Source organism: Phyllopteryx taeniolatus, chromosome 15 (genome assembly GCF_024500385.1).
Source record: "Phyllopteryx taeniolatus isolate TA_2022b chromosome 15, UOR_Ptae_1.2, whole genome shotgun sequence".
NCBI classification, from domain to species: Eukaryota; Metazoa; Chordata; class Actinopteri; order Syngnathiformes; family Syngnathidae; genus Phyllopteryx; species Phyllopteryx taeniolatus.
The window spans coordinates 15773808-15786687 of NC_084516.1; the positions used below are offsets into that span (position 1 = coordinate 15773808).

Here is a 12880-nt window from a genome sequence, read left to right on the forward strand (position 1 = left end):
ATTGGCTGTCGACCAGTTCAGGGTGTACCCCGCCTCTCGCCCTGCTGAGCTGCTAGCTGGGATGGGCTCCAGCACGCCCGCGACCCTAGCAAGGATAAGCGGTACAGAAAATGGATGGATGGAAGTTTATATATTATAGATATTATATTTGCAATACACAGAATGTATTAATAATATAAATGCATTTGTCCGTTCTCCTCACCAACATTAGCGGTAGCCACAGTTTTGCTCACTCCTGTCCACGGAAAACGTAGTCACATGGCACGCAGTTAGTGGGGTCTTGCTGAAGAAAATCATCTTCAATTTAGGCTGATGTTTCTTGAAACTAAGTTAAAATAATAATATTATTAATTATATTCATTTTGTTAGCACTGTGATTGTGAATCTAAATAGATTGGAGGTAAAAACACAGAGTTGGAAGGGGTGTGTCATGGCTCTGCCATTTCAAAGACGACACCGTTCGCTCTTCGGTTTTGTTACTGTGTAGTTACAGGCTTAAAACTGAGCCGTTGCGGGGGGGGGTCCCGCGAAACGTCACGCATGATGGCGGGTTTGAACTCGACTTTACAGGCCGAGTATCCCCTGGAAAATTGAACTTTATGTCACAGTTCCGCTGCATTCACGTGTAATTGTACTCAGTGGGACAGACTATTATACGCCGTCATTGTGTCAAAAGGGGGATGGAAACACCTGCAACACAGTGGTGTCATTTTCTCAGCCTTTATCTCTTTTCACTCTTCCACCTCAGTCCTGTGCTTATTATTGCCATGCAAAGCATGGATCATTTTCCAAAAAAAGCATTATATGGACGCATAAAGAAGCGAGCTACAATGGCAATAGCCCACATTGAACTAGTTTTGGGAATATTGTCGGGGTTAAAGCCATTACGTTGTGTTTACAGGAGGCATCCTAATGGGATGTTTAGATAGATTACCTAATAGATCGTGTGTATCCTCGCGGGATATCTTTTCTCGTCCACAAAATGTTTCTTTCCCACCACTCCTTTGTGTTTGTTTGCCAACAAAAAGTGGCATGCACTTAGGTAATCTTTAAAAACAAAAAGAAAACAAAAAACTACAATGCTACTTCCAGTGTGTCCTGTTGGAATGACGGCATGTTTGTTGACATGCCCAACGGACAAGATCCTGATGCAAGCAGGATGAGCGGCGCAGACCTTTGTTTGCTCTCAAAACTTGGCCGGTCGTAATTGCGTTGCATAGAGAGAGTGAGAGAATGCGCGCGTGAGAGAGAGGCTTGTGTTAGCTCACTAGCTCTGAGCAAACACAAGCACTTCAAAACCAGTTAAAACGCAGCACTGAAAAGCGCTCGCAGGCATATTGATAGCTCCCCGGGTGAGTTTTTCCTCACGACAGATTTTTTCAAAACTCGCGATTCGCGTTTTTCTCGTGTTTTTGCAGGTGATGGGAACTAGGATTTTGTCTTGTGGTACAGTATCAGTACCCAAGCAATATTATGGCTGTCCGATGTCCAAGAACTACTAAGGAAGAGTGAGCATTGTCTTTTTTAGGTGGTGGGAAATGTGCAATGACGATTTAAGGAGGGGTGTTTGCCACAGGCAATATCGCGATATCACGATGTATCGTTTTGTCGTGACACAGTATTGATACACAAGCGTCCAATATCGATATTATGGTTTTCTGATGACCAAGTACGATTTTGACCTATGTATAATAAGTAACGAAGATATCAGTAATAATCAATAGTACCGTATGTTATAGTTTTTGCTAACAATACAGTGCCGATACATGAGGGTCAAATATCGAAATATGGCTTGTGAGGACAAGTTAGCATTCTCTTCTTTCTTAAGTGGTGGGAAAAAGTGGAGGAAGCTTTAAAGTAGGGTGTCTGTCACAGACAATATGTATATCGTGATACTTCATCATTTCAACATTTACAACCTAAATTCCAATTTTTCTTCCATGAAATTGTATTCCATTATTCGCAATAGTCTATACTCATCATTTTGTAGCATTTCTCTTCACCCAACCATATTCGGATGTAGGTTTTTGTTTTAGTCCAATCCGATTTCAGCTTACATGTGCTGCCAGGTCCCCGATGCAACTTGAACTACATAAGCAGAAGACCCTAATGGGAAGTTTTAATTCGCCTCACGGGGCCAGAGCGCTGGCCCTCGACGGCGCCAGCATTTTTCCGTCCTCTGATTGGGTGGTCAGAGCGAAACCTGTTACAGCCAAAACAAGCTAGCAAAACCCATCTGTAGCATTCTGCAGACATTAGCGCATGTATTAATCAGCATTCACTGGTGAGTAAGATGCATTATTTTTGGAGGGGATTGTTTTTGTCATGTTGCTATTGATTCTGGAACTTCTGCAGATGACGTGGCGCAGTTAATGAACCGTATTGATGGTTTCTAGCATTTTGACGTGACGGGGGCTGGTATGAAGAGGTGAATTTGAGGCCCAGGTACCAAACGCAGAGCCAGCCTCTGGTTAATACCAAGGACTGCTTGCTGTATTTTGAGATGGTGCCCGATGCAAACACGTGGCAACAAGGCAGCTAGCGGCAGGTGACCCTCCTGACACAATAAGCGACTCTTCCGGTGAATAACATCTGACAGGTCTTCAGTCACTTGTCACAGGACCAAACGCGCAGTGCGCATGGGCAACTGTTGCTAACACAAACAACGCTCAGCCTCTCTCGCTGCTCGTGTTTTGCTCCCAGTTGCCGAGGCGACGGGGTGGAGCCTCGGCCGGCGCTTTAAGAGGCACGGCTCGGCCGGCAGCTCGCAGTCCACACGCACTCAGACGCGCTGCCACCGCCGCTCCTTTCGCGCGTGGCCAGCGAGGGAATCCCCCACCCCCCCCAACCCCCGGCCCCTACAAACACGACCGGCGCCTTCGTGTCTTCCCACAACCAAAATAATAACTAACCCACGCGTGAGGGGCTTCTTCTCGCGCAGCATGCCTTGACACACAACGGAACGGCGACTTTTGACCTCCTCGCTTCATTCAAGTTCGAACAAAACTTCTCATGAATGAGGGGACGTTTTTTGAAGACCGCCACCAAGGAATTACAACATCAGTTCCACCACTTTTTTTTTTTTGGTCTATCTTTAGGCAGCCTCCAAATGACGTCGAGATGGCTTTAGGAGGGACCCTGCTGCCATCCATTTCCACCTTCACCAGCCCCGCTGTCAAGACCAAAGCCATTGGAAATGCCAACCTAGTGAGTACAAGCCTCCCACTACTACTTTATGGGTACAACCATCTACTAGAGACATGTTATACTTTTTCCAACTCAAGATCCAAAATTCACTCCCTGTGACAAAAAAAAAAACAAAAAAACTGACTAAACTATATCGTATATTGAAATAACATTATTATATACAATGAGTGCTTAACACATTTATTAGAACACCAATGTAAGGTTGGACAGCGTTGGTAATAGCCCAAATTCTTTTGTTTATGTTTCGATCATAATTAACGCACCAGTCTGCAGAAGCCCTTTAACTCGAAGGATATTTCCTATGCTACAATAACTCATTGTTTTACATAAAATGGAATAAGTTGGAAAGCACAAAGTTACTAAAATATATATCATACATTGACATAAATAGACTAATGCCATATATGTCACAGCAGGCCGAAAAAAATAGAATTGGTTTGTTTTGTTTCTACACTTGATAATAAACCAGTCTGTGGAAGATCTTTAACCCCCCAAAAATGATCTTTTTATGCTAAAAAAAGAAAAAAAAAACAGAAAGTAAAACATTATTTCTCAATTAAAATTTCATATTGTAGCTATTTAGCTGCAAAGAGAACAGAAAAATGAGTGTCAGTGGCTTATAACCACAAAAATGAGAGAAAGTCCGCATTAAAGCACTTCACAATGCTGGATGTTCGCGTCTTGTTTTTCATGACAGGTGGTCTAATAAAGATGTTCAGCACTATTTATAATAATATTTATAAAATAACATATGCCTGACTCAAAAAGCCTTTTGCCAAGAAATGATGAACAAAATACAGAGCAGGATGAGGTTGGACTCAAAACAATCATCATGAGTGCAGACTTTCAGCTTGAAGAGGTTTCACAAAATAGAACATTTACCATTTAGTCATTCATTTCAGGACTTATTTAGCTAGCACTAAACAAGTGTACCATCGGATTTTGACGTGGTAACCTTGTAACATTCAAGAGCAGAGAAAACATCTACAAAAAAAACCAAATCATGTTCTGGAATCATTGTTTGGAAAACAATGACAACTTGTATCAGAGTGGCAGTAAAAGAAAAGTGGAGATCCAAAGCATACCACATCATGTGTCAAGCTGCACTGTGAGATGTATAGATCTATTCTCGCTGCCCTTGGATAATGACACTAAACATTACTGTATGGATTCGAATGATCCGTCATATGGAGTAAATTCCACCCTCAAGGACATCCATTTCCCCAAACTGAACTCTGAAAGAGCCATTCCAACCCAATCGGATGCATTTCTAGACTCAGACTCTCAGGAAAAGCTACATTATTGTACTTAAGAGGGTACAACAATAGCTTGTCCCATGGTTAGCGACCCCTACCTACCTCTAGAGATTGCCAAATGAGCTGTTCTAACCAAATCTGATGTATTTCTAGACTTGGAACCTTGATACCCCTGTCAGTGTGTACCTGAAACTGTCAGGAAAAGGTAGATTGTTATACCCTAAGGGTTCCACGGCTTGTCTCATAATCATGTGTGCCTCTGCAACTTACCACTAGAAGGCCGGATGAACTGTTCCAGCTGAATCTGATCTATTACTAAACGTTGACCATTTAAACGCCTGTCAATTTGACACATTTGACTCTCACAAAAAGGTAGATTGTCATGCTTTAGGGGCTAAAATGAGATAGCTGGTTCAACCACATCTGATGCAGTTCTATACGTGGAACCTTGATAACACTGTTGGATTGTTCCTTGGACTCTTGGTAAAAAGGTAGATTGTTGTACTTTAGGGGTACAATTTGTTCCAGTTTTGGTCCACTTTAACGCTTGCGAACATGTCTGACTCAGGAAAAGGGATGAAAAGTTACTTTGGGGTCTAGCAATCAGCTCCTTACCTTAATGGACCTCGCATATTTCCGAGTCTGGTCAAAAGACTTTCTGATGTTACTGGTGTACTATTCCAGTCATTAATAGCTCTGTACCTTTCCTCTAGAGATGGAAGGAGGAGCTGTCCCATCTTAAGAGACTCAGTGTGCCAACCGGAAATTCGGACGCAGACCATCCTACTGGTACCAGCGCCACAAGCCCCAGCATGTCCAAGGAAGACACTGAGCCAGACCTAGACTTGGACTATGACTTCATTCTGTCCAATTCCATGCTCCAGCAGCAGCAGCAGCAGCAGCAGCAGCAACAGCAGCAAGAGCACGACGATGTCATGGCATGCGGTTCCGTCCAAGCCCTGCCGCCCAACTCGCCCGGTTCTTTCTCCTCCTCGTACTCCCTGCTCCCGTCCCCTCAGGGCTCAGCCGAGTTGCTCTACACCATCCCGGACATCAGTGACGTCTCGCCATCCGGGGGCTTTGTGGCGGAGCTCATGAGACCTGAACTGGACCCGGCGTACCTCCACTCCACCAGCCTGCATGGCAAGTTTGTGGTCAAGACCACAATGGACCTGGGGGAGTACAACCCCAAGGCTTGCGTTAACGTTGCATCAGACCGCCCCCCTTCACGAGCCTCGCCGCCCTTTACGTGCCACCGGATAAAGCAGGAGGCCCCCAGTAACTGTACCATCTCGCAGCCGATGGAACTGCACCGGCAGCGGCCCGCCCACCTAGAACTGCACGGCTTTCCTGGAAATGGGGGGCACTCCGCCATGACGGGCGGCGGCCGCCTGTCCTCCTCTTCGTCGCTCTCCCCGGATCACCCGCTGGCCCGTGAGCACCAGGTGTTGGGCCACCCTCACTCTCAGATTCCTCTACCTCCCCACGGATACCACCGCAGCTCGCCACAGGGATACACCGCCTACCCTCAGCCCACCGCTATGCAGCAGTACCAAGGTAGCGGCTCACGCCATGTCCAACATCCGTGTATTAGTTGGAGGAAAAGACACGCAGACACTAACAAAGACCAGATTGTCAAAGAAATCTTTTTTAAATAGAGCCTATACAATATGGTGGGTTGTAATTACAGCCTAAAACAAGCGCTTGAAAGGGATTAAAACCGACATCCCACAGCCTTGGACGCAAAACCGTCTCTTAATCGTAGAGCTGGAGAAACCAGACCAGATGTGAAGCAAATGAAACATTGTTTTTCTTGTATGGCTATGACTTATTTTCCACTGGATATCTGTAATTCTTACACCACCTTGCATCAAAATATCCCAACACCATGACCTTCCCCCTTTTTTTTTTTTTTTTTTTTCCCCCACAGACCCCCTCATGGTCTCCAGCATTGACTGCTTGCCAGAGGAGCCCAAGCCCAAGCGCGGGAGGCGCTCGTGGCCCCGGAAGCGCGTCGCCACGCACACGTGTGACTACGTCGGCTGCGGGAAGACGTACACAAAGAGCTCGCACCTCAAAGCGCATCACCGCACGCACACAGGTAGCCAGTCAAACGTGGAGCTCTTTAGTTTAGTACTTCAAGGAAACTTTTACAGCCGTATTACACAAATTATTTTATCATATGAAAAGAAATGGCAGGAAAACCTTGGTGATTTCAAGCACTTACAAAATGTCTGAAGTGTTGCCATCACATTATACTGTATACGTCTAATGAAAAGCAATGTTGCTTTTTCAAAATCTTCATCAGAAATACAAATACAATTGAATTGGGTATTTTTTCGGATTTGAAGAGACATGCTTTTCATTTGACAGCGACAATTTACACTGAATGTCTATAAAACAAATCATGCAAACATTTAAATACTTAAATGGTTATCTTTGTCCAATGAAACGTAACTACAGTACTTAGTCACCAATTGTGCAAGTTCTCCCACTTAAAAAGATGAGAGAGCTCTGTCATTTTCAGAGGTATATCTCACCTGTGAGACAAAATGAGAAGAAGAAAAAAATCCAGAAAAAAACACCGATTTTTAAAGGTTTATTGGGAAATTAAGTATTTGGTCAATAACAAAAGTTCATCTCAATACTTTGTGATATACCCTTTGTTGGCGTTGACAGAGGTCAAACGTTTTCTGTAAGTCTTCACGAGGTTTTCACACACTGTTGCTGGTATTTTGGCCCATTCCTCCATGCAGATCTCCTCAAGAGAAGTGATGTTTTGGGGCTGTCGCTGGGCAACACAGACTTTCACCTCCCTCCAAAGTTTTTCTATGGGGTTGAGATCTGGAGACTGGCTGGGCAACTCCAGGACCTTGAAATGCTTCTTACGAAGCCACTCCTTTCCACGCCTGGGTGGTGTGTTTGGGATCATTGTCATGCTGAAAGACCCAGCCACGTTTCATCTTCAATGCCCTTGCTGATGGAAGGAGGTTTTCACTCAGAATCTCACGATACATGGCCCCATTCATTCTTTCCTTTACACGCATTCGTCCTGGTCCCTTTGCAGAAAAACAGCCCCAAAGCATGATGTTTCCACCCTCATGCTTCACAGTAGGTATGGTGTTCTTTGGATGCAACTCAGCATTCTTTCTCCTCCAAACACGACAAGTTGAGTTTTTACCAAAAAGTTCTATTTTGGCTTCATCTGACCATATGACATTCTCCCAGTCCTTTGGATCATCCAAATGCGCTCTAGCAAACTTCAGATGGGCCTGGACATGTACTGGCTTCAGCAGGGGGACACGTCTGGCACTGCAGGATTTGAGTCCCTGGCGGCGTAGTGTGTTACTGATGGTAGCCTTTGTTACTTTGGTCCCAGCTCTCTGCAGGTCATTCACTAGGTTTCCCCCCCCCCCCCGTGTAGTTGTGGGATTTTTGCTCACTGTTATTTTGATCATTTTGACCCCACGGGGTGAGATCTTGCGTGGAGCCCCAGATCGAGAGGGAGATTATCAGTGGTCTTGTATGTCTTCCATTTTCTAACAATTGCTCCTACAGTTGATTTCTTCACACCAAGCTGCTTACCTATTGAAGCTTCAGTCTTGTCAGCCTGGTGCAGATCTCCAGTTTTGTTTCTGGTGTCCGTTGACAGCTCTTTGGTCTTGGCCATAGTGGAGTTTGGAGTGTGACTGTTTGAGGTTGTGGACAGGTGTCTTTTATACTGATAACGAGTTCAAACAGGCGCCATTAATACAGGTAACGAGTGGAGGACAGAGGAGCCTCTTAAAGAAGATGTTACAGGTCTGTGAGAGCCAGAAATCTTGCTTGTTTGTTGGTGACCAAATACTTATTTTACCGAGGAATTTACCAATTAATTCATTAAAAATCAGACAATGTGATTTTCTGGATTATTTTTTTCCCCACATTTTGTCTCTCATAGGTGAGGTATACAAAACAATTACAGGCCTCTCTCATCTTCATAAGTGGGAACACTTGCACAATTGGTGGCTGACTAAATACTTTTTTGCCCCACCGAATACACACACACACACACACACAACTAGTTACAATTGTGAACATTTCGTCCATAACTGAAACAGTTTGAGTCATTACAATTAATTTTCAAGTTTGCTTGTACACAACATTTGTATATGGATGTGCACCAACAAGGATCCGCCCACCCCCCCATTTAAGATGGTATATTAGGCTCCAAACAAAGACTATTTTGTTTTGTAATAACAAAGAGAGGAAATATATGGAAACCTACATTTTTTTGGGGTTGAAAACCAAATTCAAACAGTTTATGCACTTATAACTCTGAAAATGTGAACGCGAAAGTGCTTTTAAAAATTTCAAGCCAAGTTATTCTAATTTGTAATTTTTTTGTCATAGCAAATGTGAAAATTTAATTATGCCATCGTGAACATTTAAGTAACATTTTAACATTATTGACTGCCATACAAGAAGTCAACCCCTTTATGACGACAAAAAAAAAAAAAAAAAAGAAGAAATGGTGAGGAAACATGGTTTGGAGGGCGATACTGCCACCCGGTGACATTTAATAGCTATTGCTACAGTGGTAGCCGGGTAGTGTTATGTTTTTTTTTTTTTATTTGTGTAAGAAAGTAAGTTACTTTTAAGACGTTTTTGCTTCTAATTTTGAGGGTTCCAAATCATGTCTTTGAGGTTTCACTGATCCTGAAAGCAAATACAGCACATGCATATCTAATCCAAGGATGCCCAAACCTTTTCCACAGAGGGCCATGTACACAAACTTGAAGGAAGATGGAAGTGAAACATGCTAAATTTAATCCAATATGCTGTAGTTCAACATATAATAAACATATTTAAAGGGTCAAAACGGTCTACATCTGAGCTTCGGTACCAGTGACTGGGCAAACAACTTGTTAGTATTCGGCTGACATCTTAATCGATCATAACATTCAAGTTTTAAAAATAAAAAGTCTGGTATGTTGTAACATTCAACGTTTTTATGAGCACTTTAAATCATATTTGTAATTATAATAAGAATTAAAAGCATCGTGTGATGTTTGTAGTCTTAGCACGTTTCAATTCTTTACATATTTGAAATATAAATTTGAAAATATTCAACATTGATGAGAATCAGCACCTCCAAATCTGAGACCGTGGTCCTCAGTCGGAAAAGGGTGGCGTGCCCTCTCCAGGTCGGGGATGAGATCCTGCCCCAAGTGGAGGAGTTCAAGTATCTTGGGGTCTTGCTCACGAGTGAGGGAAGAATGGAACGAGAGATCGACAGGCTGATCGGTGCAGTGATGCAGACTTTGTATCGGTCCGTTGTGGTAAAGAAGGAGCTAAGCCGAACGGCGAAGCTCTCAATTTACCCGTCGATCTACATTCCTACCCTCACCTATGGTCAAGAGCTGTGGGTCGTGACCGAAAGAACAAGATCCCGGATACAAGCGGCCGAAATGAGTTTCCTCCGCAAGGTGTCCGGGCTCTCCCTTAGAGATAGCGTGAGAAGCTCAGAGTAGAGCCGCAGCTCCTCCGCATTGAGAGGAGCCAGACGAGGTGGTGAGGTGTTCCGGACACATCCCACCGGGAGGAGACCCCGGGGACGACCCAGAACACGCTGGAGAGACTACGTCTCTCGGCTGGCCTGTGAACACCTCGGGATCCCCCCGGAAGAGCTGGATGAAGTGGCTGGGGAGAGGGAAGTCTGGGCGTCCCTGCTAAAGCTACCGCCCCCCGCGACCCGACCTTGGATAAGCAGTAGAAAATGGATGGATGGTATTTTTAAATCAAACGTGAGATATCTTTAAACATTCATCTTTCCCCCCCAAAAAATATTAAAGCCATGTCATATCTTGTAACAATGAACTTAGATTTTTAAAAAGTAAATACTTTACAAAGCTGTTATTTATAATTTATTTGAAAGTTGTTTTCATTCATTGCAACATTAAACTTAAAAAGCTATAAAACAAAAAGATTTTTGCAAGGTTTGACAATTTTTTGTATTAAAAAAAAAAGTGCAATAGCTCAGATTTGTTTTCATTTTTTAATATTTTTTTTTAAAATTAAAAGAACCAGTTCAGGGTGTACCCCGCCTCCTGTCCGATGATAGCTGGGATGGGCTCCGGCACTCCCGCGACCCTGCGGCTCAGAAAATGGATGGATGGATTTTTTCATTAGAAAACTGTCAGATTTCTACTATGTTTAAGTTTTTTCACTTTTTAACATAGTGTGATATCGTGTAACATTGAACCCTTTATTTTTTACACAAATAAAAAATTGATCTGTTAAAAAAAAAATTCCCCCGCATATCTTGTCACATTCTACATTTTAACTTGTTCTCATAACCTAGTGATGCGTTTCATTTTATTATTTAGAATACGCTGAACAGAAAACATCCTGCGGGCCACAAATGGCTCTAGTGGCCGAATTTTGGACACCCCCGAGATAATGTATGCAGGGACACCTACAACCTGGTCACCACTGACCTCCATTTTCCACTTTTCCACTAGGAGAAAAGCCTTACCACTGCGACTGGGAGGGCTGCGGCTGGAAGTTTGCACGCTCCGACGAGCTGACGCGCCACTACAGGAAGCACACAGGCCACCGGCCGTTCCAGTGCCAGAAGTGTGACCGGGCCTTCTCCAGATCGGACCACCTGGCCCTCCACATGAAGAGACACTTGTGAGGACACGTACAAAAAAAACCCAAAAAAAAACACACACACATTCAAATGACATGCTGTGGCGTTCACGGCTAAAGACAATCAAGACGAGACCTGCGAACGTGGGTCGGAACGGGACCAAAAACTGGAAGTAGTCTTTATTTATGGGACCAAACTCAAAGAGGACCAGTAACTGGAATCTGATGTGGAAAATCTCCAGAAGCCTTCATTAAATCACCAACGACACTGTATTAATCATGCATAGCTATAGTGATACATATTCACATTACACCTGTCACTTCAGGTACAATGTTAATTAATTTATACCGACTGGTGCTCAGTGACTTTACCCTACCAAAAAAGGTACCAAAGAATCAGTGACAAAGTGCCGTATATTTAGTGTTTCTCATCTCTTCCACACTCAAAAATCAGGTTTTGGAGCGGTGACGGCAATCTGAGAAAGCACTGCAAGTTGCATAGTGCAATAATTTATATGGAAACCTTCCTATTTTTATAATGGAATGAGTGACTCTGAACAAAAAAAGGGGTTTTTTATTTTTGTTTTTACATAGCCAAAATAAAAAATTAAAATGTAATATAATCTTGATCTTTGTACATTTGTAGATAAGAAAAATACTTTTGTTATTATTAAATGTTTTGTATTTTACAGTATAATAAAATGTATTTCAAATAAGGTAAATGGAATTTTTGATTATTCCAACATACACTTATGTAAATTCAGACATCAAAGACAATATTGGGTAAGGGTGCCTGAACTTCATTAGACTGGCCTGAACAACAAGTACGGAGTTGCCAAAAGAAGTTTGAAATGATCTGTAAATAGTCAGAAATTGATATAGATTTTTTTTTTTTTTTTACATTGACTACACTTTAAAGGTCCCCTTCCATAACTGCTTTTTGATTTAATTTTAATCATCTTTGATGGCCTTTTATCAGTTGAATGATAATTTTGGCCGAAATGCATAAAATGTCCCTTTTGAAGCTATTCAAGTTGGTCTTTTCCGCCTGGCATTTGAGACGGTTGGATTTCTCATTATTCGACACGTAAATGAGCTTTGCTCCGATTGGCTCGCTCATCTTCTGCATTTGAATATGGAAAAGAGCTTGGCATTGAACCATCCCCATTGCGATCGTTATAAAGCACAATTCACCAAGCTGAAAGGTGACATGGATGATAATAAAAGAGGGGACAGTTTGAGCTCGTCATCCGCTCCCATTGATTTGAATTAAACCTGCCGAGTTGATCATTGCTATGTTATCCACCACAGTTAGATCAGAAATTATGAATATAGTTATGGATTGTTGTCAAAACACAACACATGTATACTTTAAAGCGTATATGTATACCTTACAGTGTATTTTTATTGTTCGGCAGCGGCTGAGGCTTGCTCGCTTGAAACCCGGAAATGCCTTGTTGCCGTTCAGCTTAGTTGAGTGGGCAGGTACATGAATATTGACAACTACGTCACAATGTCAGCGACTTCAAATCCACCCGTTTTACAAGCCTTATGCCATTGGCTTTTGTATTCAATAGACAAACCGCATAGACGTCAAAGGTAAACCATGTCAGACTCATTTGTTGCTGTAATTTAAAAGAAAAAATACATTTTGCCATCACAGAATTTAAAAAGTTAAAAAAAAGATGTTATTATAATTTGACCACTAAAAACCTGTAAATGTCCTGGTTTTAAATTTTAAAAGAAAAAATTTAGTTTTTTTAAATAAGAAAAAGTATACTGTA

General features: G+C 42.6%; 1 protein-coding gene across 2 annotated transcripts; it reads left to right on the top strand.

Annotated features, from left to right (window-relative positions):
• The first annotated feature begins 1310 nt into the window (after positions 1-1310).
• On the top strand, positions 1311-11812 carry klf4 (Kruppel like factor 4). 2 transcript variants are annotated; one of them, XM_061799890.1, is made up of 5 exons: positions 1311-1508; positions 3099-3207; positions 5177-6020; positions 6394-6564; positions 10967-11812. In XM_061799890.1, exons 1-5 carry the CDS (start codon positions 1474-1476, stop codon positions 11140-11142), a joined length of 1335 nt encoding a protein of 444 aa, XP_061655874.1. In that variant the 5' UTR covers positions 1311-1473; the 3' UTR covers positions 11143-11812. The 2 variants fall into 2 exon arrangements, with proteins under 2 accessions (XP_061655874.1, XP_061655873.1); XM_061799889.1 differs by lacking the exon at positions 1311-1508 and having other exon boundaries at positions 2809-3207.
• Positions 11813-12880: the final 1068 nt, after the last annotated feature.